General features: G+C 37.7%; 2 protein-coding genes across 2 annotated transcripts; one reads left to right on the forward strand and one right to left on the reverse strand.

Annotated features, from left to right (window-relative positions):
* Nucleotides 1–6241: 6241 nt before the first annotated feature.
* Nucleotides 6242–10289, forward strand: LOC145119852 (two-component response regulator ARR2-like). The gene is made up of 6 exons (XM_079055616.1): nt 6242–6684; nt 6951–7103; nt 8060–8458; nt 8572–8648; nt 8920–9828; nt 9920–10289. The coding sequence occupies exons 1-6, from the start codon at nt 6528–6530 to the stop codon at nt 9998–10000; spliced, it is 1776 nt and encodes a 591-aa protein (XP_078911742.1). The 5' UTR covers nt 6242–6527; the 3' UTR covers nt 10001–10289.
* Nucleotides 10290–17323: 7034 nt separating this feature from the next.
* On the reverse strand, nt 17324–19569 carry LOC145120679 (COBRA-like protein 7). The gene is made up of 2 exons (XM_079056477.1): nt 18972–19569; nt 17324–18879 (listed from the first exon to the last, which is right to left on the reverse strand). Exons 1-2 carry the CDS (start codon nt 19555–19557, stop codon nt 17459–17461), a joined length of 2007 nt encoding a protein of 668 aa, XP_078912603.1. The 5' UTR covers nt 19558–19569; the 3' UTR covers nt 17324–17458.
* Nucleotides 19570–27931: the final 8362 nt, after the last annotated feature.

Below are 27931 nucleotides of genomic sequence, written 5' to 3' on the forward strand. Positions count from 1 at the left end.
TACACAGACCACAAGAGCTTGAGACATATGATGGATCAGCCAAACATGAACATGAGGCAGCGCAGGTGGCTGGATGTAGTCAAGGACTACGACTGCGAGATCCTTTACCACCCTTGTAAAGCGAATGTGGTTGCGGATGCTTTGAGCCGCAAGTCAGCTGGGTCTTCCAACCCAGCGGTATGTATGAGGATAGCAGTGGACTCTCCACTTGTGAGTTTGATCAGAGATGCCCAGGTTGAGGGCATACGACCGGAGAATTGGAAGCTGGAAAGGATCAAGGGTGAGATTACCCGGTTTGAGCAGGATAGTCGGGGATTATTGACCCGATGCGGTCGGGTTTGGGTTCCGATGTCTGGTGGGGTTAGGCAGACGGTTATGGAGGAGGCTCATAAGTCTCATTTCTCTATTCACCCGGGGGGGCACCAAGATGTACCAGGATTTGAGTTTGAGCTATTGGTAGTCGTGTATGAGGCGAGAAATCGCTTGGTACGTCGAAAGGTGTTTGACTTGTAGGATGGTCAAGGCCGAGCATCAGAGGCCGCATGGCAAGCTGCAGCCCCTGGAGATCCCCATGTGGAAATGAGAACAGATCACGATGGATTTTATTACCAAGTTGCCGAGGACGGCGAAGGGGTTTGATGCTATATGGGTCATCGTGGATCGATTGACCAAAAGTGCCCATTTATTGGCCATACGGGAGAGCTCATCGGCCGAGAAATTAGCCGACGTGTACGTTCGCGAGATCGTGTCTCGCCATGGGGTTCCCATTTCCATTGTCTCTGATCGGGATGTCAGGTTTACCTCCCGTTTCTAGCAGAAGTTTCACGAGGAGCTGGGCACGCGGTTGCACTTCAGCACATCATTCCATCCGCAGACTGATGGTCAGAGCGAGTAGACCATTCAGACCCTCTGAGGATATGTTGAGGGTGTGTGTCATTGATTTCGATGGGAGCTGGGATTCCCACCTACCCCTTGCAGAGTTCGCCTACAACAACATCTATCATTCCAACATTGGCGTCCCGCCATTCGAGCTGTTGTACGGGCCGAGATGTCGCACCCCGGTTTGTTGGGGTGAGGTTGGTCACAGGGTGATGGGTCAGACGGAGGTGGTCTTGCAGACTACCGAGAAGATTCAACAGATTAGGCAGCGGCTGCAGACCGCTCAGAGTCGGCAGAAGAGTTACGCCGACCGGCGCCGATCCGAGTTAGAGTTTCAGATCGGTGACATGGTACTCCTGAAGGTCTCGCCCTGGAAGGGTGTGATCCGCTTCAGGAAGAGGGGAAAATTGGGTCCCCGATACATTAGGTCGTTTAGGATCATTGCCAGGGTTGACAAGGTGGCCTACAGGCTAGAGCTGCCGGAAGAGCTTAGTCAGATCCACAGCACTTTCCACGTTTCGCAGCTGCGAAAGTGCATTATGGATCAGGAGGCGGTGGTGTCGCTGGATGATATTCAGGTCGATGAACGCCTGAATTACGTGGAGAGGCATGTGGCCATACTGGAGAGAAAGATGAAGATTCTGAGGAACAAGGAGATACCTTTGGTGAAGGTACAGTGGGAGCATCGGAGGGGGTCCGAGTGGACGTGGGAGCCAGAGGCAGAGATGCGGGAGCATTATCCGGAACTGTTCACCGCGGCAGACTTCGAGGACGAAGTCTAGTTCAAGTGGGGGAGAATTGTAACACCCCGATTCTCAGGTATTGATTTAACATGTGAGTTTCTTGATTTCAAGGGCTACTCGACGAGTTGATTGCCCTACTCGTCGAGTAGCAGCGGGATGGTCCACGCATTTTAATGACCTACTCGTCGAGTCCAAGAAGGGACTCGACGAGTAGGAGCTGGCAGATGAAACCCTAAATCCTGGGGTTTTGCACCCTATTTAAAGGATCATTGGCCTCCCCCAGCCTCCCCTTTACTGCTTCTTGCCCCTCTCAAACCCTAATCGAGTGTGTGTGTTCCGTTTGTGTATTCTTAAGCTTGGAAGAGGATTTTTTGGAGAAGGGAGCTTGGAGATCAAGTATCCAGAAGCAAGGAGCTTGTGGGATCTGAAATCTATCTTATTTGGCATCTTCTGGAAGGTATAAATCGCTACCCTGACCTCATTGCATTTCTAGATCCCCTTTTGGACAAATTCTAGGGTTTTCATAGTATGTTTGGAAGCTATTCTTGTGTATAAGCTAAGATCTGAAGTTGTAACTTCAGAACTGAACTCCCTTCGGCTTCTAAGTCCATAAAGTTTCCAACTCTTGCAAGGATGAGACTCTCCTAAGGAGTAAAGCTCCATTAGAAGCTTAGATTGGTCATTTAGAGCCCCTAGGGCCTTGCATACGTGTAAAGCTTGCAAATTTACGTGAGAAACATGCCTTAGAAGCCTGGATCTGTAATCTGGAACCTTAGCATGGCTTAAAAAGTGTCTGCATGGATGAATGTCTGAAAGGACTCAGCGAGTTGCATAGTCAACTCGGCGAGCCACATGAAGATGGCCATGTACTCGACGAGTTGGATGAACAACTCGGCGAGTCCGTTGAAGATTGCCTTGAACTCGGCGAGTCGGTCGAAGACTCGACGAGTCGGCTAGGGTTTTTCCCAATCCTTGGACACGTATGAACTCGGCGAGTTAAAGGGGAACTCGACGAGCCAACCAAGGATTTCACGATTTCTCGAGTTCAGGAAGGACTCGACGATTCGGTGAACTACACTCGACGAGTCGAGTCAACATGGACTGTTGACTTTGACTGTGGACTTTGACTTTGACCAATAGTTGACCAGTTGACTTCTGAGGGTATTTTGGTAATTTGGAAACTTATGAAAAAGGGTTTTATGGTAGCTATAGGTGGGGGAGTTCGTGTTGGTGATTTGGGAGTTGAGCTTTCTAGTTTCAGATGACAGTTGCGAGGTGAGTTATCCTCACTATATCAACAGGGTCTAAGGCACCAAGGCCGACCCTTTATGGATTTGTATCCGGATTATTACATGATATGTTAATTGTTTTGCATCATGTTAGTTAGGATGGAGATATGCTTATGTTAGTGACCTGAGTAGGTCGATATCCTGGTTATAGGATTATGCTATGTTAGTGACCTGGGTAGGTCGGTGTCCTGGTTATAGGGCGTTGCTATGCTATTTGATATGTTAGATCGGTTTGACTGTTATTATGATAACATATGAATGTATATGCACATGTTGTTTGATTTGGGGGTTGGGTTGAGGCGGTCCTGCTTTGTGCTGAAGGCCAACATACCCAGGGCGGTCCGGATATACTACAGACCCAGGAGGGTATGCTAGTCAGACCGAAGGCCCGACGAGCGGTCCGGATAGGCTGTAGGCCCTGCGAGGCGGTCCAGACGTGCCGAAGGCTCGGAGAGCGGTCCAGATAGACTGAAGGCCCGTGAGGCGGTCCAGTCAGGCTGAAGGCTCATTATGAATGCTGTTTGCTTATATGTTTGTATGACATGGTTATGTGGTTGGTATTTTGGGGGATAGCTCACTAAGCTTTCGGGCTTACAGTTTCAGTTGTTGTTTTAGGTACCTCTGGTGATCGCGGGAAGGCGAAGGCATGATCGTACCGCTCCTCCTGCTGTTATGATTTCTATAATTTGATACTGGGATACTCTGATAATTATATTTTGAAAACAAAGTATGTAATGTTGAATGATTCCAAGTGTTTTGAAAAAGTTGAAACTGGCTTGAATTTTTGAGGTGTTACAAACGAAGTCTTCAACTCCATCGGGTAGAGAAAGAATCGGTGCTTCACATAGCTTCTTATTTAGCAAATCGAATGCTTCTTTGTGCTTATCACTCCAAGCATAAGTAGCTCCTTTGTGAGTCAAAACTGTTAATGGAGTAGCGATCGAAGAAAAGCCTTGGATAAACCTTCGGTAATATCCAGCTAATCCCAAAAAGCTTCGGATCTCCGCGGGACTTTTCGGTTGTTCCCACTTCATCACAGCTTCAATCTTTGCTGGATCAACCATTATCCCTTCTTGGTTGACCACGTGACCCAAGAATTAGACTTCTCGAATCCAAAAATCACATTTGGAGAACTTAGCATACATCTTCTCCTTCTTCAAGACTTCCAACACTTCTCGCAAGTGTCTGCCATGCTCCTCTTGGCTTTTCGAATAAATCAGAATGTCATCTATGAACACATCACAGATTTATCAAGGAACGGATTACAAACCCTGTTCATTAAATCCATGAATGCTGCTGGAGCATTGGTTAGTCCAAACGACATAACCAAGAACTCGTAGTGTCCATATCATGTTCTGAGTGCAGTCTTCTCGATATCCTGCTCTCTCACCTTCAGCTGATGATATCCTGACCTAAGATCGATCTTCGAGAAATAGCTTGAACCTTGTAGCTGATCGAACATGTCATCAATCCTTGGCAATGGGTATCTATTCTTTATCGTTGCCTTATTCAACTCTCTGTAATCAATGCACATCCTCATACTCTCGTCCTTTTTCTTTACGAATAACACTGGAGCTCCCCAGGGTGATGAACTAGGTCTAATGAAACCTTTGTTGAATAACTCCTGAAGTTGCATCATCAGCTCCTTCATCTCTGTTGGCGCTAGTCGGTAAGGTGCTTTTGCTATTGGCGTCGTTCCTGGTAACAAGTCAATGTGGAATTCTACTTGTCGATCAGGCGGTAATCCAGGAAGATCCTTGGGAAATACTTCTGGATAATCACACACGACAGGAATGCTCTGCATCTCCTTTTTCTCCTTCTCTGCATCAATCACGAATGCCAAATATGATGTACATCCTTTGGCCAAACACTTTCTGGCTTTCATTAGAGAAATAATCCCAGAATTCACTCTGTGTTTGTCCGCATACACCATAAATGACTCTTTCCCTGACGGGTTTACTTTTACAATCTTCTTCTTGCACAATATTTCGACATCATTGGCGCTAAGCCAATCCATTCCCAGCACGATGTCGAAACCATTTAACTCAATAGGCAATAATTCCTCGTGGAACTTATTCCCATTCAAATCAATTAAGACGTTTTTCATACGATGGCTAACATGTATAAACTTGGCACTAGCAACTTCGACTAATAAAACATTATCTAGTCTAGACTAATAAAGCATTACCAGATATGAGATTTGTACGTGGTATCTTTTTGTATAAAGCACTTGATGGAAAGTTTGACATCAACTTAGTTACATAGGGCATAACTTAGGCTACGTAACACGTAGCCCCATAATTGTCGTTTTTGCCACCTTGAGCCCTACACAGGGCGTAGAGCGGTTACACATGGCGTAACCTAGCTGAGTACTGCCTTTTTACTTTTTGACCGTTGATCGTTGACTTTGACCAAGTTTGACTTTAGGTCATTTGGGGTATTTTGAGTAGTAGATTGAGACTTAGTGCCCATTTGTTGTATATGTGACTTGTAGAGCCAGTCTTGGAGCAATGATCAGTTTAGCTGTCTTTTGGACTTTGAGGTGAGTTTTCCTCATTGTACTCGTGGGTCGAAGGCATGAATGTCGGTCCACTAGGTTGTATGATGTATACTGGTATATAGGATGTTGCTATGCTGTAGTGATCTGTTAGATTGGTAGATTTGCATGATTACATGTTTGCTGATTATATGTTTATCTGTTTCATATGTCAACATAAGGCGGTTGGGTTGAGGCGATACTACTTTGTGGGAAGCCAACAAACTCAGGAGAAATCCGAACATAAGCTAAGAGTCGGGAGGGCAATCCAGACTTATGTTGTAGGATTGGGAGCAATCAAGACATAGGTTGAGTTCCAGTGCCTCAAACATTACCAATTGTAACTCTTCAAAATTTGATATCGAAAGGCATGTGCACTAAAGTAACAGTACCTCCTATTTAGTTCGGGATTGGATGCCTCAATCTTAGGCATTTCAGTACTTTCGCTTTGATATCGGTACTGAGCTCACCCCTATTTCATAGACCATTTTTTTTTGGTAATAAATAGCTATCTGATAATAATTATAAGATGATGTTATTTGTTATTAGAACCCCTCATGTTTAAACCTTTATTTCTCCTTAGTCGAAGACATCAAAAAATGAGCTGGATCCAAACTCCACGGAGATACCCACTTTCGACGTTGACAAAAAAAAATGTAAACTATTTCATCAAAAACATTTATGATTAACCTTAAAAAGAAAAAGGAAATTAAACAATAAACAACTCAAAAATGGAAAAAATCAATTTCAATAAATTGCCAAAACACCAATAACTACAAATTTCCAAAAATTGAACCCTTTGAAGCACACAATCATGTCTAAATATAAATCTCCAATCCACCCACTTGTAATTCCCCATTCTCTCTCTCTAAAAGTCAAAACTTTAGCTTGTTTGTGTTTTCGTTTTATGTTAATTTCTTGATTTTCTTGAATTGGGTACGCATGCTTCTGTAGAAAATCAATTTGATTTGATTCATAAATCACAAAAAAGGACATGTACTTTTATGGGTGTGATTGAGGTTTTCCTCGGAGAAATCACTGAATCTTGCAAGTCAAACACTAGTCAACAAACAGTCGACGATGCCTAGTTCAAGTAGCGTTTCTCGGAATTCGACCGCCGGCGGTGATAGTAATGTCCTGGACCAGTTTCCGGCTGGTTTACGAGTGCTTGTTGTTGATGACGACCCAACTTGCCTCATGATCTTAGAGAAGATGCTAAGAAACTGCAAATACGAAGGTAAGTACAACCATACACTAAACGCACACCAACGGTTTGTGAAAAATCCTCACTGATTTATGAATTATGCCGAGAGTTACTAAATCTGGGTTTTTATTACTTCGATTTAGATCACGGTTTTTGTAATATCATATGATTAATTTTCTTTACGCAATCTTCGATTCGATTTTCAATTTGCTTTTGTTGCCCAATTGAAAATCGTTTATGTACTTATGATTTGTGTATAGATTTGAAGTAACTGATTCTTAGATCTTCTAAATTTGCAGTGACTAAATGCAATAGGGCCGAGGTTGCTTTATCTTTACTTCGGGAAAACAAAAACGGATTCGATGTGGTGATTAGCGATGTTCATATGCCTGACATGGATGGATTCAAACTCCTTGTACACATTGGGCTTGAAATGGACCTTCCTGTTATCAGTAAGTCAACCACTTTTCAATCCTTTTCATGTTTCTTGATTTAAAAAAAAAAAATCCCTGATCTATTTGTCAGTGACTTTCTCGGTTATGATCCTTGTTTCTAAACTGTGATTGAGACCGTTTACAAGCTTTCTAGCACTTTCTTTTTTGATGATTTTGATGCCTAGGGCATTCTCGTCTTTTGCACAGAAACTTGACCATTTAGTGTTTAATGATTCCAACTTCTTAATGATTAAGAGAAGGTAGGGTTCCTTAACCATTTAGAGGCTTTTTATTCTTGTATCAAACACAACACACTAAATGCTGGGTGATTCAGAGGTGACATGTGAATGGTTCTATTCAGAGGTTATCAGATAACCCCAAAATTTTTGTCTCACCATGTTTCTTCTCTTTTGGATGTGACATAAAAATTGCAATATCTGTCCCATCGACATCGGTCCCATTCTAGTCCAATCAATCCCAAACACAGTACAACCTTATGTCCCATCGTGTCAAGGTTAACAAACAAGACAAAACTTAGTTGTCGTGTCTATTAAAGCCCCAATATTTTACCCAAATTTACGAAAAACTCTCAAACTAAAATTTGTTTATGAAAAAGCATGAATTACCTGTAAAAATAACGATTTAACCCTTTTTTTCTTGGTTTACCGGTTTCATTGCTGATCTGGTTCCATTAAAGTCTCATTATTTTACCGTAATTTACAAATAAGTCCCAAACTAAAATTAAGTGATGATTTGGCCCTTTTCTCCCTGTTGTAATATTGCTGACGTGGACGCTTAGTCATTAAATGAGCTGATGAGATGGATAGAACATGTTACATAATGCTAACTGAATACAGAAAGAACAACTTACCAGAGAAAGTTAGCGAAAAGACAATCTACTCCTTTTAAAGAATTTTTGACTTTCGTTATATTTGTTCAAAATTGATTTTTTTTTTTTTTTTTTTTTGTATTAGTGATGTCAGCGGATGACAGCAAGAGTGTAGTGATGAAGGGAGTAACACACGGGGCATGTGACTATTTAATAAAACCCGTACGTATAGAAGCATTGCGTAACATTTGGCAACACGTGGTTCGAAAAAAGAAGCGTGAATGGAAAGACATTGACACGTCAGCAAGTTTGGATGACGTGGACAGGAAGGAGGAGAAACAGGCTGAAGATCCAGACTACTCGTCTTCTGCAAACGAAGGGCATAATTGGAAAAACACAAAAAGGAGGAAAGATGATGAGGATGAAGGTGAAGGTGAAGGTGAGGAAAGAGATGATTCCTCTTCTTTGAAGAAGCCTCGTGTTGTTTGGTGTGTGGAACTTCATCAACAGTTTGTTGCAGCTGTTAATCAGCTTGGAATCGATAGTATGTTTTTTTATTTTTTTTTAAATAAATTTTTGAACATAATCAGCTTGTTTCAGCGAGTTATTATGAAATTACTAATATGCTCTTCGTGTTCTTAAATCTTGTTTACGCAGAAGCTGTTCCTAAGAAGATATTGGACCTCATGAATGTTCCTGGAATAACACGTGAAAATGTTGCTAGTCACCTTCAGGTAAAAAATTTAATCCTAAACTTAACTAATTTTTTTTTATTAATTTACGTTAAAAATGATTGATTTTGGTTTTTTGTTATTCATATATTTACAATTACATCTTCCTAAATTATTTTATTACAAAATTAGATTATTATTTTAATGATATGGTTTTTTCCAGTCATATTTAATATATTAAACCCCAAATATCGTTTTTTCCTAAGTTATTATTCTAACAGTATAGTTTTACGTTTTATTAATTGTATTTTATTATTTATAACATTTGGTGTAGAAATATCGGCTTTATCTTAGAAGACTCAGTGGGTCCCACCAATCAGGCGGAAATACCCCCTCGTTTTTCAGCACTCCCGATGCGGGATACGGATCAATTTCAACACTCAGTGATCTCGAAATTCAAGCTTTAGCTGCCAGCGGGCAGCTCGGTCAGCTCGGTCAACTCCCGGGTCAAAGTCTTGCCACCCTCCAAGCGGCGGCACTTGGCCGATCAGGTTACTCAAAATCCCCAATTTCGGTGCCCCTAATCGATCAAAGAAACATTTTTAGCTTTGAAAACCCTCAATCAAGATATGGTCAAGTCCAAAACCGCCAGGGGCATAATGGTAATATCACCAGGCCGATGAATTTGCTTCATGGGATTCCCACAACTATGGAGCCAAAGCAACTCGTGGGGATGCAGGGGTCTTTTGCAGGGTTGACTAGTCAAGGTCTGATTCCCTTGACCGGTCAAAGTCAAAGTCAAAGTCAAACTCAAAGTCATGTCTCTAGACATCCTGTTTTGCCTGGACAGGTAGTCTCCTCACCTGGGAATCATGTAACCGAGTCAACCGGGAATCGTTTTCAGCTTAGGGGTAGTTTGGGAATTCCAAGTTATGGTCTTGTAAACAATGGAAATCAAATTCAAACCAGACCTTTACAAGGGGCAGATTTGACCTTTGACCCTTCACGCCATATGAATAAAAATATGCAAGGCCAAGGAGGATTGAATGTGCTTCAACATAACAACTACGATTCTGGTCAGAAAATCGGGGGTAATAAGGTCATTTTCTCGACAGGGGAAGGTAGTGGGACCCACGTTGTGGACAATTCTTCAATGCTTAAGGCCGAAAAGGTCAATTACAAAAGCACATTTTGTCCCGAAGAATACAGTCAAGATGATCTCCTAACGGCAATGTTTACACAGGTTTGTTACAACTGTTTTATTTATTTATTTATTTATTTATTAGAGAATTGTACTTTTTCTTATTATTTATTTATTTGGTGGCATTGAGCAGCAACAACAGCAAGAAGGCATTGGACAAGGGGAAAACGAATTAGGGTTGGATTGGTATTCACTGGATAATCTTCCGGTGTAAGATGTGCTTCAACACTTGGACATCGTGCATTATCAGGCGTACATAGTTTAGTTTTTTTTTTTTTCAGCTGAATTTTCAAAGATTTATAGGTTGTTTATTATGATATATGCAAACGCATATTTGCAGATAATTTGTTTTGTTTAGGTAGTAGATTGATTAACTTTGTGAGTTGGATTTGAGGGTATTTGCAGAAAATTGAATTAGTTTTAGGTTAACTTCATGCTTATGCTTGTTTTTGAATATTTAAGATATTATTTTTTGGAAATTATTTGTTGGATTAGCGATATAATATGTTGTTGGTTTTTATCTATTTGAATTGTATTGTGTTGTTAATTGTTAAATGTGTGAAGTTAAATTTAGTTCGAAAATAGAAAAAACGAGTTTAAGTCATTCATGGTATAATCAGATGATTATAGTCTTTTAAATCATCTGTTTAATAGATGAAATTCTTATTTTTTCTTAGTAACAAGTATAACTTAGAACTACTTGGTTAAAGTTTCGGTTTTATAATCTCGTGTTGTTCTCATAAAATAATGTGAAAATTTTGAAGACACATACAAGTAATACAACAAAAACTCGATAACTCTACCCTAAAGTTGTTACACGTCATCAATCCGTGTTAATTAAGTTGGTTAAGTTAGTTACACTTTGTGTGTCTTGTGATGTATATATTTCCTTGTTCTTGTATTGTACAGAAGGTTTTTCAATCAATGAAATGAAGAATATTCATTCTCTTTCTATCATATCTCTTTATCTTCATCAATTCTAACATGGTATCAGATTAATTGTGTTCGATCCATCTCCTTCAAAATTCTTCTTTCTTGCTCTCTTTTCTGTAAATCATGTCTCAATCAACTAATTCTCATTCTTCATCCAGTAATTCTTTTCAAATTCCTGATCATTCTAGTCCCTATTATCTTGGATCTGCAGATAATCCAAGTTCAATTCTCGTTTCTACTGTATTCAATGGAATCGGCTTCTCCTTTTGGAAGCGATCGATGTCAATTGCCTTGTATGCCAAAAACAAATTTGGATTCGTTGATGGTACTATTCTTCAACCTGCGATTAAATCTTAAGAAAATTTGGATTAATTCTCTGATACCATGTTAGAATTGATGAAGATAAAGAGATATGATAGAAAGAGAATGAATATTCTTCATTTCATTGATTGAAAAACCTTCTGTACAATACAAGAACAAGGAAATATATACATCACAAGAAACACAAAGTGTAACTAACTTAACCAACTTAATTAACACGAATTGATGATGTGTACCAAAAGTAGTAAAGTATGAGCGTGTTTTGTATATGCATTTGAAAGCTTATAGTTTTTAATTTTTAAAAAAATGTTCAATTAAACAAAAAGTTTTGTTTAATTTTTAACAAAATGTTCAATTAAACAAAAAGTTTTGTTTGTGAGTACAAATGTAACATTTAAAAAAAAACTATTGTGTCTTTTAATTAATTTTCATAATTACCTTTAAAAATATATTGACCAAACTGCAACATTGGTCCCTGTGGTATTCAAAAAACTTTGGATAGGATCCAAAAAGTTTCCAACTTGCATGGAAGGTCCAAAACAAAACGTTTCCGTGATTTTGGTCCAAAAAAATTTGAAAAGACGATTATGCCCTTTTATTTTATTTTTTGTATTTTTTAAATCTATATTATTACATTACAATTTAAAAATAAAAAAATATATTAATCTACCCACCCATCCCTTACCCGTAACCCCTCCCACCTCTTTGTTTTTTACTTTCTTCCTCTCTGTGACTCTCTCTCTCTCTCTCTCTCTTTATATATATATATATATATATATATATATATATATATATATCTCCCACCACCATCATTTTTGTCTCCATCCCTTCTCTGTACTTCAACCTGCAAAACTCACATCCGTTCCATATGTGTGAGGATGAGAGACCATTCAAATTGAAACCAAAATCAAACTAACAAAAAAAAACAAAATCATGTTCTTCATTTGTGATGCAGTTTTGGGTCTTGAAATACAAAAAAGGACAAAATTTTTTACTACTCCTTCAACCCATCCCTCACCTTCTTCAACCCATCCCTCACTTTCTTCTTTCTTTCTGGGCACTCAAACTCCGAAAATAAATATAATCAAACCAAATACATTCAAAATACAATCAAACCAGAAATATCTTGAAGATATCGTTTATGAATAAGGAAACTATACATACAATCCGTAAAATCAAATCTAATGATCCTGATATCATGAAGAAGGAAACCAGAAAAAAAAATTATTTTGTTCTTGAGACATAGAAATACATACCCTTAAATCAAATCAGATAAAATTAGAATCATAGACAAGGAAATCAGAAATATTACTTTGTTTCTGAGGTATGTATTCGAAACAAACCATGGACCTAAACAAAAATCAAACACCGGGACCTGATGAATCTGAATCAAAATTCTCTGAAATCAAACACAGTGAGCATAAATCCCCAAACCAAACTCTTGAAACTGCACACGCGATCCAGAAATTGAAGAGCTCCATCCAGAAAGTCAAATACATGGATCTTGCTATTGACATCGAATGCAATGGTCTTGAAAAATATGGTTTGTTAGAGTTTGTTGGCCGGAGAAAAATTAGGTTCACTGGGGTTTGTTGGTCGGAGAAAACAAGTGTCACCGACGAGAAAAGAGGAACAAGAGTGTTCAATATTTTATACAGACTTCAGATTTCTGGAGAGATGGTGATGAACTCCGGCGAGAGGTTTTGGTGAAGGGCAACAAACTTGTTTTATGAACTCTGGTGATACATTTTGGTGAGAACGACGAGTGTTAAGAAGGATGAGAGAGAGAAATAGAGAGAGAGAGATAGAGAGAGAGAGAGAGAACGGTGGGTGGGGTGGGGGATAATTTTTTTCCTTTTTTCTTTATTTTTTAATTAAAATAGTATTAGAATAATTATAACAAAAATATAAAAAATAAAATAAAAGGGCATAATCGTATTTTTATTTTTTTTTGGACCAAAATCATGGAAATGTTTTGATTTTGGATTTTCCATGCAAGTTGGAAACTTTTTGAACCCTATCCAAAGTTTTTTGAATACCACATGACCAATGTTGCAGTTTTGTCAAATATATTTATATATTTATCTTTCTTAAACAATTTTATATATAATTTTACACATTTCAAAAGGTTTCAGTTATTTTACCAAATACTTATATAACAACAAAAAGATATAGGTTCAGGTATCAATTAGTTTTTCACTAAACACGTCTTATATAATACACAAAATAAGATTGTATACTTTCTTTTTCTTTTAAACTTTTTTTTGGCATATATATAAGAGTTTTTACAATTATTAATATTCTCAACATATTACGGTAATTAATTTTCATGTAGAGTATTAGGTGATGTTTGATTTTCTGAAGCAAAAATTAATGAAGTCTGCGGACCACCTCTGCAACCCTCTGCAGTAGAAGAGATGGACCAAACGGCTGCAGACTGTAATAAGAAGCGTGTTTGTTTTTTTAACATCTGCATGCTGCTGCAGATATTAAAAAATTAAAATAAATTAATTTTATAAACCGAAAAAAGTTTTTTAATACGTAAAATTTAATAATGTATAACATTTCGGCAAGAATTAATGATATTTCAGTAAAAAATAATAATATTTCAACAAAAAATAAAGATATTTTAGTAAAAAATAATGATATTTCATCAAAAAATTATTATTATTGAATATAAAAAAACGAAAAAAAAATCAACAATAATAAATAAAAAAAACGAAAAAAAAAGATGAAATAAAATTTCAACAACATATAATCAAAATTTCAGTAAGAAAAAAAGAAGAAAAGGTTGGAAGAGGTAGTACAAGGGTTGCGCCAAACAGAGCACACGCATATGTTTTTGACTCCGAAGACTTCTAAAAAACAAACAGCTGCGAGATGAAAAGTGTTGCGCGTGTGCTGCGCCGCGCAGCAATAAGAGGACTGAAGAGGTTTTTTCCAAAAAACAAACAGCACCTTAGCGATTTCATTTTTCAAACCTTATTTAAAGAAAAATCTCGATTTTTTTGGCTTCATGGTCCTTTTGGCCATGTTTCTATGTGGTTTTAGTCCATCTGAAAACTAAAATTATTATAATACCCTTATGTATTTTATTTTATTTTCTTTTATTCTTTATCTATTTAAATAATTAAAAAATAATAAAACTCTCTCTCTCTCTCTCTCTCTTTCATACCTTCTTCGTTCTTATTGAACCTCTCAAATAAACCACTGAAGACTCAATGTTTCCGATGATCTCCACCCTCGAATAACCCATCATCATTGACGCTTCTTCATTCACCCTCACCACACGACTGCAATCTGCTTCCTCCTCCCGCACCGTCGTCGCCTGCTCCTTCCTTTCTTTGCCCTAATCCGTTTTCCCTCTCATCGCCGCCAATACGCCTGCTCCTTCCCTTCTTTGCCCTAAATCCTCACATGAACTCACCGATTTCTCTCCATCAAGCACTAATGACGAACTTTAGAAAGTACAGCTATTTATGCTTGGAATTCATCAATATAACTCCCGCTTCCATTCTTTTTACTGCAATTTTTGTTCCATCGTGTACTTGACTCTTGTAAACAAACCCCCAATCCATTGCAACCCATTTAGTGTTCATTGGATAGGTTTTTGGTTATGTTTTTTAGAACTTGAACAGAGAAGGGGAATCGATGCTCGACCCAATACATTCAGTAGGAGCGAGCAGGTGATGACGCCATTACTGGTGCAGGTGCTAGAGCATTGTGCTTCTTTGATCAGAGACTGACCAATGTGGGTGGGGAACTCAGCGGCTCTGCAAACAGGTTTTATTATAGGTTTAACTTTGATTTTAGGTCAGACCGGTGATGTTTCCCCCTTTTGTATCTGAAAAAATCGATTCCAAAAATGGTTTGTACATGAGTGGGGGACTGCTGGGAGATAAAGGAGGATGATGTGTCTGATCGTAGGTGCAACAGGTCGGTCTGGTGTTCGATATTTGTGTTCATCAGCGTATGTGTATGTGTTGAATCAAGTTCATCAGTATGTGAAAACTCATAACAAGTTGAATCAATGTGTGCAGTTTGTTGAAGGAGGATGATGTGTCTGATCGTAGGTGCAACAGGTCGGTCTGGTGTTCGATATTTGTGTTCATCAGCGTATGTGTATGTGTTGAATCAAGTTCATCAGTATGTGAAAACTCATAACAAGTTGAATCAGTGTGTGCAGTTTGTTGAATCGATGTGTTATTCGTTGAATATGTTTTTCGGATCTGAGAACTTAGGATTTTTTTTTCAGGGTTCATCAATGTATGTGTGTTGAATAATAGTTCATCTCTGTGTCTATTGAATCATGGCTTTTTCCTTGATCAAATTTCGACACTACCTTATCAGATTTGGGTTCATCGGTGTGGGAAGATAATGGCATGTGAGAGAGAGAGAGAGAGTGAGAGAGAGATATAGTTTTTTTTTTATTATTTTTAATTATTTAAATAGATAAAGAATGAAAGAAAAATAAAAATAAATACATAGGGGTATTCCAGTAATTTTAGTTTTCAGAGGGACTAAAACCACATAGAAAACATGGCCAAAAGGACCATGAAGTCAAAAAAGTCAAGGTTTGGACTAAACATCAGAAAAAATGCATACACGAGGGACCATTTTTGCAGTTTTGTCTTAAAGAAACTAGGAGCTAATTCATTCAACCCACTATAACTATTAGCGCGCGCACACACACACACACACACACACACACACACACACACACACACACACACACACACACACACACACACACACACATATATATATATATATATATATATATATATATATATATATATATATATATATATATATAGTGTTTATCTTTCCTTAATATAAAGGATACCATGTATTGTAGTTAGGGATAATGAATTGGGAGGGTAACGAACTTTTAACTTTGTTCACATTTAGTCACTAATTTTTTTTCGTGCTTGATTTACCCTTCAATTATTTGAAATTGTTCATATTTTACCCTTATGACCAGTTACAACTGGTCAGCAACCGGTCATAAAGGTAAAATATAAAGATTTCAAATAATTCATGGGAAATCAATCACGAAAAAAGTTCAATGAGTGAATATGAACTAGTTGAAAGTTTGTTACCCTTTCAAGTCATTATCCATTTTTGTAATAATCCCTTAGTTTGTTTTGCTTATTGGTAGCAATTACTTAGATTAATAATTTTGGTTTCAGTCACTACAATTTGTTTTGTGTTGTGTTTATAAGAAGTATTACATAATAGAATGCATATCGCATAACTATGTTGTAGTTTATTGCTTTAATCTTAGTCAATGATATAAACTTTTAACTAGAGTTTTTTTATTCACGTATAATTGAAACGCCAACCCACAAAGAAGAAATAATCAGTAGAGTTTCACAAAAGCAGAAAGATACATATACGAGCAATAAAACGAAAAATAAATTGAAAATCAAAAGGAGCATGGTGAGAAAGTACGTATAGAACCAACATACAAATAGAAAATGTAGATACAAATAATAACTAGGAAGAAAAATATCGACAAAACAAGTTGAAAGTAAAAACAGTGAAAACTAGGCAAAATGCATAAACAATGTAAAGGCAACTAGCACCTAGACTACTCATACTCACGACCTTGATCTTATGCATCCATACTTTCTAATCAAAGCTCGTGTTTTTGTAAAGAGAAAAACTTCATTCAAATTTAACACTGTATTATCTTCAGGCTTAGTTATCATATGTTCTCTCGTCCTTGCACGATCTACAACGATCGTCTCCACTATATGGAGTGAAAACCGTTGCCTATGTCCTAAGTATATTTCTTCAATTTCTATATGATTAAAGGCGCTTCTATTGTATTTCTAAGTGTTGTTTTTAGTACTTTACACAATAAAGGTATATCACACGAATACTACAACATCCTCACTTTTGTGACATTCATACTCAGCTTGGGTTCATTCTTAATAATATTTAGAACTATTTATAGGATAATGGCTTGAAAGGGTAACAAACTTTAGCCATTAAACTTTTTTTTTGTGCTTGATTTACCCCTAAATTATTTAAAATTGTTCACATACAATTTACCCTTATAGGTAAAATATGAACAATTTCAAATAATTCATAAAAAAATCAAGCACGAAAAAAAATTCAGTAACTAAATATGAACAAAGTTGAAAATTGATTACCTCTCATGTCATTATTCCTTGTATTTATATCACTTTTGTGATTAATAAGAACGCAAGCAAATAAGTTTTAAATTTTACTTTTTTTAGAAAACAATCCATCTATAATACATAAGAATACCATATGTTTCAAAATACGTGGGATTCATATATAATAAAAGTTATACATAGAAAACTACTTCTATACAACAAAATTCGACCCAAAATCATTCGAAAGAAAAAAATCAAGAAATCGAAAATCGACATCAATGGATGTCATGTCAATGCTGCATTAACACCAATACAATAATCGCTAAAACCACTGAAAACACTCCTTCCAACTTCTTCCGGTGAGAATCATTCGTCGGAATTATTCCCGGAAGCGCACACTCCTCCCCGTTGAAGAAAACTTTAGTCGGAAACCCATCGCCGCCGGCCACATTAATCCCCGACATCTTCTTCGTCGTGAACGAAAGCACCGATTGCTGTTTTCCAGGTACCCGAGGATCTTTTTCCGGGTTTGCCCCATCTACTTCTCCGACGAGATAGTTCAGTCCGGGAAGACCCTGCATCAAAACCGTGTCGTTCTTTCGGTTCACCTCCAGAATCGTCCCGTTGAACGAGTACGCTTTCTCGAACCCCGGTGTAGATTTGTCCATTTCCACCGCCACAAACCAGTCGGCGAAAGCCTCATCTTCCCAATTGAACAGAGTCAACCGGGAAGACCATCCGTCGCGAAAGTCCGTGAGCAGGTGCCAGTTGATGCTAACTCCACAGTTGTCCGGACATGGCAACGGACTCGGTACGTTTCGGTGTTTCAGGTGAGCCCAAGCGGTGGCCAGTGCAGTTCGGTTTTCGAACGGAACTAAAAGAGCCTGCGACGGAAGAAATAGCGCCGGTGCGGCGGCGCTGCACGTTCCCGGATTCGTATTCCGGCAGCCACAAGCACAAGTCGGACACGGGATAATCGACTCATTGTAATACGCCGAAAACGACACACAGCATCGTGGACTCGAACCTTTAGGTTGAGTTATATTACAGACGAGTTGCCAGCTCGAAACCGCCGTCGAACCAGGTAGTCCGCCAGAGTCCGGTGACTCACTCGGGCTGACTCGTACCGGCGGGCCGCAGTTATAATCCGGGTTCAACCGGCCGTTTATCTTGAAGTTTTGCGGCGGAACGAGCTCCGACCGGTTGATATCCGGTGGCATTTTGTAGACTTGTATCTGGAATGCCGATTTTGACTTGCTTGGGTCCATCGTCGGCGGGAGGATGGTGCCGTTCCGGCAACAAAACGGGATGTTTCCGATTTGGGTATTGTTGGTCATCTCGAGGGGTAAATCGATCAATGTTGGTCGGCGTTCACAGTTCAAAACGTTGGAGAAATCCATTGATGTGTAAAACGCACCCTGTGGGCCGAATATGCAACTGGATGAATCCCGAGTGAAGGGATACGCACCTTTTATATCTCCGATGAACTCATCTCGCATCCAGTCCCATGTCAGATTCCAGTTATCGAGGCGGCCGAGAGGGTTGTGGTTTTCGATGGTGACGGCGGCCCAGTAATTGGATTCGTAGGTGCGAATCACGTCGTACATGATCGTCAGGTCGCCGGTTTGCCGAGGAAGAAACTCGTCGGGGAGAGTTACGTTCGTTATTGCGTTTGGATCTTTTATACAACAAACTTCCATTACTCTAATCCCTGAAAAATCAAAACAATTGAATCATTTCTATGTCAAATGAAATTATGAAATCAAATTTAGATGAATGAATTCGAAATTGCAATGAGTTTACCTTGCATAGTAGGTACAGAACAGATAAACCCATCGTTCACGAGAGAGATGTTATTAGGCATGGGAACATCCGGTGACGCGACTCCGAACTGTGTACCAAGAAATTTCACCTGCACGGACATTTGAGTCAGATCTCCGGCAGTCTCAATGGCGGTTTTGAGGTCAGAATTCGGAAACCCAGCGAAAACTGTCCCGTTTCCGACCGGACCAGGAAGAGTAGCGGAGCCGTCGGCAATGACAGCGTTAGAAGCGGACACCAGGTATTCATCATGCTGAAATCCAACAAAAACCCTCCATGATTTAAGCTCCTCGGCGGCGTTGTTGAGTACAGAGAGTGTGGATTTGAAGCGGTAAGGTTGTTTGGAGGGGTCGGATTTGAGTTTTGGTGGGATTTGGGCTCCGGAACTGTATGAGTAGGATAGGAAGACGCCGTTGCAGGTGGCGGAGGATGGTGATGGTGCAGGTGCTGGAGGAGTTTGGGCGGTGACTGTGGTGGTGGTGGTGATGAAGAAGAGAAGGAGGAGGAAGGTGGAAGCCATGTTTGAAATTTGAAAGTAAGGTTTTTTAGAGAGAGAAAGAGAAAGCATACGTTTATATATAGAAACTAGAAAGAGAAGGAATAACGGTAACAGGCTTAAACCCCACCCGGTGGTGGGGTTGACAAAAACAGTCTCCTTGGAGTGGAGATGTATTTTTCTTTGTATAAATTTTGTATTTAAAGTAACCAATTTTTTTAATACAAAAGATATACCAAATTTTGAATTTTTTTTCGTTTACGATTTGCAGATGTGCACATAAAATCAAAACCACAAAAAACGAAAACACCACATCGAAAAAATGAATCATTTTGAAACATTGTTCTAGCTTTTTAGAAAGATCAAAATCTTACAATGAGGTTTGGATTTTTGTTTGAATGTAGATAAAAATGCATCTTAAAATACACTACTATAAAAAAGTTGTATAATCTTTATGCTATTACATATTACTGCGGTATCAACAAATATATTTTTCATGATATCATGGATTTAACTTCAATATTTTTTAGATTGTTATTTTATTGTTCCCATACAAAGAAAAATAGGAGAAAAAAAACATTTGAACCTAAATAACGAAATTGTCCGGGACATGGTTGGTTCCAACCAGATATACTTACGAATATTATTTGTGTGATCAAGAATTGAATCATTTTAACATGGAAACTTTGTATAAAACAAAACATTGTCAATTTTACAAGACTTATAAACGTTGTGAAATATGAGAATGTTTTAATATAAACAAGACTACACAGTTTAAAATATTTACGTGATTGACCCTCTTTTGTGTAATTATTTTTATAATCATTATATTTAACATATTGTATTAGAATATTTAATAAAACTGACTATAATTTAAAAATGTATTTTTTTATACGGCAAATATCTCATTCCTTTCAACATGCACCCCTCAACCATGGATTATACACGATTAATGACACGTTTCAGGAAACTTATTGTTTTCATAGTTTTTGTATTTATTATAATTTTTAGTGCATGAAGACTACAGTTCATAATTCGATTCGATATATATTGTCGGACAATGAATTGGTCATTTTCTATATTATATCACTATCTTGTTAGGATGCACGTTCGTTCTTCAAGCTAGCATATATGAATAATAATTTTTCTTATTGTCATGTTAGTTAAAAAACTGAAATATATTATCATAAATAAACTATAATATTTAATTTGATATATAATCTAGCTAGGTTAACACCCATAAACTATGCAGTTATTATATTAAAATAATATAGAATTTTAGATAAATTACCGGTAATAACCACAAGCATAGATGATAATTTAATGCTTAAATAAGAAAACATTATGAAAAGTATTAAGAAATAAGACATTCTACTTCGATTTTTTAACCATTAATGAAAATATTGGGAGTTTTATATATTGTTTTGCATTTTTGGTCTATGGTAGTTGTTCTGAAACAATTAACACACATATGTAGGTTGAAATAGCATGAAAATAATAAAATATTAAAATAAACAGATAAACATATTGTGGAGAAGCTGTTCGTTCCAAAATATAATATAATAGTACATATATATATATATATATATATATATATATATATATATATATATATATATATATATATATATATATATATATATATATATATATATATATATATCCTACTTTTGCATAAATTAAGTTTTTTAGCATATTATTTTTTGTATTATTAAGTTCATAGCAAATTGATTCAAAGAACAATGATTAAATAAGAAAAAAAAGAAATAGAAGTATCAGTAGATGATATTTTACACAAATAAAACCAAATTGTGATAGAAAAATTTTCTTAAATGAACATTGTATTTTGAAAATACAATGTCATAATTGTGTAAAACAATGTAACTTATTCAAAAAGGGAATGAAAAGCAATGATGTTCAATTCCATCGTGTACATGAAAAAAAAGTATATTAAAATCTTAGACATTCCACCGATTTCGATCTTATTTCCAAATTAAAACAATTTCCATTCTAATTATCAAAAACCGGAAGTAGTAATGTGGAGAAGTTCGAGACAATATCATGGAATGAGGAACATAGTGGGACATATAAACGCAATATGTTTATATTTTAATCAAGACAACAACCACTCAACAATCAAACAAAAAGAAGGGAGAAGTTAACATTTAGACTCGAAGGAGTGGAAAGCGCCAATGCCTCACCTTGTGGTCGCCGAACACGCCAACACCGAACCTTGGTGCACAACAAGGGGGCTCGCCAAGAATGAAGCCCTGGTGAGCCAGCGAGAGGAGAGGGAGGAAAAAAAGAAGAGAATGAATGCTACCATTGGTCCTTTTTCTTTTGTGTTTTCTTTTGTTTTTTTTTTCTAAAAACAAATGTTTGTTATTGGTTTTTCTCAATTTTTTTTTTCTTTTTCACAATCCAAGTCTATATGTTTTTTTAAGAAAAACTCAGGTAGCAAGTAAAATATATAATGTGACATGCCTTAGCATTCTCCACCATTCCCTCTAGTCTTAGACTCAAGACCTCCTTATTTCATGAAGCAAAAACTGATGTTTTTTTTATGAAATAGATGAGATGAAGTAAAGCCTAGTTACAAGTTATACTTTCTATGCATTTGTACCTTCAAATATCTAGTGTATCTAGACTTTAACGGTCTTAAAATATCCCCTCAAAAATAACCGAATTCCACTTATAATATTGCACATTTTGGTCCTAAATCAATTCTTTTGAAAAACAGATAAAAATGTTATTGCATGAATAAAAAATATGATATTATTGGATAAAAAAGTAAAGTATTCGGTATTGTTGTGTTAATGTGGACTTAATCCCAATGAAAACAACATATTATTAATATTATCAATCATTTACCAAATTACAACGACATTATACCCCAAATCAGTTAATTAATAGTAATACTATTAAATTGCATTGATTCATATGAATGTTGTTGGTGACATGTGTCACCAAACATTTTGTGTAATTGAAACTAATATCTGAGCTAACGGGTTATAATTTGTAATCTATATTATATGTTCGGAGTGTGCATAGTGCATGCATAAATAAGATCGAATTATAAGCAGGTACGAAAAAATGGCAAAGGTCAAGGGGGTCGCGCCCCCTTGCAGGGGCAGAGCCCCTAGCGGGGTGCAAGGAGCAGAGACGCTGACAGTGCTTATGGTAAAATTGGCGGGCGGGGTAGAGGGGCAGTGCCCCAAAAGGTCTTCAGAAATTTGAATTAGGATCATAGTGGAAAATCTGAATTCTAGTGGGTGGTTATGGTAAATTGGCAAATCTCGTCACTTTTGGAAACCATTGATTATGACATTACAGTGGGGATTACTTGTCTAATTCAAAAGACGGAAATGCTAAAAACACCCCTAATTATCAAGTATGTAACACCCAAACATTAGGTATTTCCTTTTGACCCAAAGTATCAATTTATAGCAAAAACGGTCCTTACCTCATGCCTACTTAGGGTGTACGCATGACGTAACTTATTAAAAGAACATGAGTCCTTGTAGGTACAATGGGTATGCATGGCATACTCGGCAGGTATGTAAACCCTAATATTGAGGGTTTGAGCCCTATTTAAGCAACCTTAACTCTCATAATCCCTTCCACCTTCAGCTTCCATCCTCCCAAATGACCCCATGGAAACCCTAGTGTTCATTTGTGTCACACCCCCAAACCAAGGATGGCGGAAACGTCCGGGGGTGGCAGACTTCATGTATAGTATCATAACAACGTGTATAACAGTGATCAAAGCAATACAACCAATCATAAATATAAAGGAAAAGAATTACATGGTTTCAAGTGTTACATATTTCAATGATTGATTACAACATGATATAAAAATAGTTGTTCAACGCCGTAGCGTTCCATCCTCAAAAGCTTGTGATTACCTGGTTTCGTTGATTCCCTGAGAATACAAGTAGTTTTGAAAAAGTGTCAACAATTAAGTTGGTGAGTTCATAAGCTTTTTAGATGAAGAGTTTGGAAACCGATCTTTGTTATGAATTGTGTGATACCAAGAAAAATCCAATATTTTCCTTACAAAAGTGATGTGTTGTCTTAAATTCCAAGACCGAAAGTGTACAGTACTATCCATACTTATTGATATAAAAAGTGATTTTAAATCGACATAAAACCCTTTTTGATTTGAGAAAATCCCCGTAAACTTTATGTGTTGTTAACTCCCTATGTGAGTCGCTATAACCATACTATGACTAATGAACCTGCCACGACGTTTCTCAGGCGTCGAAAAAGATAATGACACTTATCACCTCAGACCTGCCGGTCTAGCTGTTACATGCAGCTCAGGTGTGGTTTGTCAAACCCAATATAGATCTATACACAACTATCACGTTCTCCCTACAAGAGACTCTGGTTATAACTACCAGGAATTTTAACCCGTACTCTAGAAGTACTAAGAGGAATGCCTCACAATTTACGTTAACAAGTTTACGTGTGGTGTGTGTGAGTGTGTAAAACCCTTTTCTGTGGGAATAAAACCTTCCCAAATATATTTGTTGTGTTAATGGAAACATAAACTATACCTATTATAGCTTATCAAGACGTTTTGTAATAGTAGAAATCCTCTTTGTATATGATGTAAACCTTTATAATGAGGTAAAAGACATGTAATATAACCAACATGTATTTATATATGATAATACACACCTTGCTCATCAAGTTACAAGGTGTAAATGAGTTACTGACAATTTTCTAGTTTTATCTTTTCTTTTCATGTTCTTGGAATAATTATAGAAAAATCATATGGAGTCGAACACCGATTCCGTAATTTCTGAGGGTTTAGAAAATGTGTCTAGTTTGTTCATAATTTTTATTATGATTTTTAGAAGTCTCTAACTGGTGTGAAAACGTTCGTATTCACTGACTGGTCCGTATTCGTTGCTACAGTGATAGACAGTTTTGTAAAAATCGCCAACAATTGTAGAAAAATCGTATGGAGAAGTGCAACTAGTCATTTTAAAGGTATGAACCTGAAATATTTGCATATTAAACAGTTTTGAAAGATATTAAGTCTAAGTTGGTCAAAACAGTCCATGAATAGGACTCAACTTTTCTGATGAAAGCTGTTGTTTGAGTTTAGTTAAGTTGTTGGTATTTTAACTTGTATTCCCCCCCTTAAAACTTAAGAAAAACCTGAAAAGATAGGGGTATGAACTCACCTTGTGTGATTTCAGTGGGTGGATGATGAAGAAAGGAAGTGTTCAACTCAAGAACACTTAGAAGGTTGCTTGAAGATTCGAAGAACTAACACAAATATGATGAAGTTTGTGTAAGCAACCTATGATTTGAGTAGAAAGAGGTGGAATAATCATATGAAGGATAATATTACTTACCAAAAGTAGATGGAGAACTTGAAAATCAGCCTTGAAATCTCGAAATTTAGAGAGAGAAGTGAGAGAGAATGGAGTTTGTTCTTTGGTGGAGAATGAGAGAAATGAGAGAAATGTGAGGAGGGGTAAGGGTTTCTAGCCTTTGACCAAGAGTGTGGCTGGAAAAATGGTGGGAAAGGACAATGAAATGACCAGGTATGGTGGAAGGACAAGGGCTGGTCATTAAGTGGGCATAGGGTGGTTGCTTGTGTCATACACTAAGACAAAGTCAACACTCCACCACAAGTATCTCACCCACTATATATTTTTTTTATCTTAGACAATGATTATCCTCAAAATGTGATTAGATTATGGAAATATGGGGTCTTATATGTCAAAATATAAGTTTGGGTGAAAATCCCGTGTTAAAATCACGAAAAACGGGCTCAAAACGCTAAAAATATTGAAAACCGGGCAAAAATTGCCAATTTCCGAAATTCTGGGCCGGAGGTTCGGTCCCAGCCCTTAGAACCAAAAGTTGATGGGGGAACCGAGAGTAGGGTTCGGCTCCTTAAGCTGTGCATCTCGGACCGAAGGTGAAGGCTTGGACCGAAGGTAGTCCTCTCGGACCGAAGGTGGCCTCTCGGACCGAAGGTTACTTTCGGTTCCTTAGTAGTTTCGGTTCAGGAGGTGGTTTCGGTTCTCAGGAGGTTTCGGTTCCTTAAGGGAGGTTCGGCTCCTTAAGAGGGTTCGGCTCCTTAAAGCTGTTTTTCGCGTAAACTTCCGTTTTCGAGCGGTTTTCGACTAAATTACAGGTCGGGATGCCCCGAGTGATTATAAGAAGTTGAGAGAGATTTTGAGAGAGATTTGGGAGAGATTTGACATACTTGGAGAAATTTGGGAGAGATTTGACATACTTGGAGAGATTTCTCATACAGAGAGAGATTTGGGAGAGATTTCACATACTTGGAGAGATTTGGGAGAGATTTCACATACTTAGAGAGATTTGGGAGAGATTTCACATACTTGGAGAGATTTCTCATTCAGAGAGAGATTTGGGAGAGATTTCACATACTTAGAGAGATTTCTCATTCAGAGAGAGATTTGGGAGAGATTTCACATACTTGAAGAGATTTCTCATTCAGAGAGAGATTTGGGAGAGATTTCACATACTTGGAGAGATTTCTCATTCGGAGAGAGATTTGGGAGAGATTTCACATACCTGGAGAGATTTGAGGTAGAGAGATAGAGTGAAAGAGATTGGGAGAGACTTCTTTTGTGACCTTTTTGAGTGTTTGGCTTCATAACGCATGGTTTGTACATCCGGTTAAGTCTCGTTATGATTGTTATATGCCCTCTAAGGTTAAGGAATAATGTTTTATCGAATAGATTCATCACTTACCTTGATTAGGGTTTAGAATTTCCGAACACGCGAATACTCTCAGTGATACTTGGTATTAAGATTACGAGTTGTACAATGAGAAGCATAACGGAAACCCTAATATACAAGGGTTAGATAAGTTGACCGGTTTGACTTGTTGACTTTATTTGACTTTGACTTGACCAGAAATTGACGGTTGTCACATCATCCCCGCGTCAGAAGGAATTCCGTCCCGAAATTAACGTTTTGACTGGGACTTCAAGAGTTGGGGAAAGGATGCGGGTATTTTCGTTTCATCTGGTCTTCGTGCTCCCAAGTGAACTCGGGTCCTCGTTTAGCGTCCCAACGGACCTTCACAATAGGAATGCGACTTTGTTTTGTTCTCTTGTGTGACAACCCGAAACTTTTTCCGTGTCCGTTACACGGTTTGCGTTAATAAAATTTCGAATTCGTTAACTTTTCCGTCAAACTTTTTGGTTTTGAAAATAATCTAGTTATATTTAATTAAATTATTTACGAGTCGGAACCAAAAATCGCACGGAAACCCGATTATTTCGAAAAATCAAGCATTTTCGGTCTAGATGAGATTACGACTGTAAACGTGTTTACGGCCGTAAACTCGTTTACGACCGTAAACCTGTTTACGGTCAGTAACGAGTGGACCCCCCACCTCACCCCTATAAATATGAGACCTCCACCTTCATTTGAACATTTCTGGCCAAAAACTCTCTCCTTCTCTCTCTAAGAACCTTAACCGTAAATACTCAAAACGCCTTCAAATTTCGGAAATCATCGAGAAAACCACGTTTGGGTCGCTTTAGAACGTCTCAGGGCACTCATCTCTTCGAAATCAGCATCCAGCTCTAGTCTTCTTGAGTTTACGGTCAGCCTTCAGAAACCGTAAACTCTGTTCTTGAGTTTATGGTCCGAGCCTTCAAGAACCGTAAACTCTGTTCTTGAGTTTACGGTCCGAGCCTTCAAGAACTGTAAACTCTGTTCTTGAGTTTACGGCCGTAAACTCACCGAGCTTTCAGGAACCGTAAACTCCTCTTCGACCGTAAACACCTTTTTGGTGGTGCTTTCGACTGAAAACCCACTTTCATCGATTCGATCAAGTCCCGGTAACATTCCTCAACCGAATACAAGTGTACCTCTAACACGTTATCTAACGAAATCGCTAATTTAGATACATATATGTATTTATTTGATAACAGGATTCCGTTAAGTGTCACGTGCAACAACTCGAGGATCTTCATTTCAGTCAACGATTTCACAACAAGAACTGTGAGTTCATACCCCTACGTTTTTCCTCATTTTTAATGTTTTTAGGGGGGGAATACAAGCTAAACATAAATGTTTTCAAAAACTCATGCAAATCACTTTAAATCCCTTTTGTACTATGCTGAGCATAAGGGACGTTTTCACTAAAATTGGCATAGTTTTCCGGACACGCTATTCACTATTCATGCAAACTATAATCGATATAGTTTGGGATTTTTCTAAAAACATAACAAGTACAGAAACTTCCATTGTTAAACATATGCACTGAGACAGAAACTGTTTACAGTTTACATCACTACTTTATCATGGTATTCATAACTGTAATTATCACTATATACGGTATACATACGGATTTTCACTACGGTAGAACGACACTACCCTACATGTAAACTAGATTGTACGATACTGTGAGGCGCTACTTCACTACTGTACCCTTAGG

Source organism: Lactuca virosa, chromosome 6, assembly GCF_052849685.1.
Source record: "Lactuca virosa cultivar CGN04683 chromosome 6, Lactuca_virosa_CGN04683_v6, whole genome shotgun sequence".
In the NCBI taxonomy this organism is placed as follows: domain Eukaryota; kingdom Viridiplantae; phylum Streptophyta; class Magnoliopsida; order Asterales; family Asteraceae; genus Lactuca; species Lactuca virosa.

What these genes read in the sequence shown, in the direction of transcription:
- LOC145119852 (XM_079055616.1), top strand. Translation starts at nt 6,528, where the DNA reads ATGCCTAGTTCAAGTAGCGTTTCTCGGAATTCGACCGCCGGCGGTGAT. An exon ending in ATGTTGCTAGTCACCTTCAG is followed by an intron (nt 8,649 to 8,919) that starts GTAAAAAATTTA and finishes CATTTGGTGTAG; the next exon opens with AAATATCGGCTTTATCTTAG. An exon ending in TAACGGCAATGTTTACACAG is followed by an intron (nt 9,829 to 9,919) that starts GTTTGTTACAAC and finishes GGCATTGAGCAG; the next exon opens with CAACAACAGCAAGAAGGCAT.
- LOC145120679 (XM_079056477.1), bottom strand. Translation starts at nt 19,557, where the DNA reads ATGCTTTCTCTTTCTCTCTCTAAAAAACCTTACTTTCAAATTTCAAAC. An exon ending in TTCTGTACCTACTATGCAAG is followed by an intron (nt 18,880 to 18,971) that starts GTAAACTCATTG and finishes TTGATTTTTCAG; the next exon opens with GGATTAGAGTAATGGAAGTT.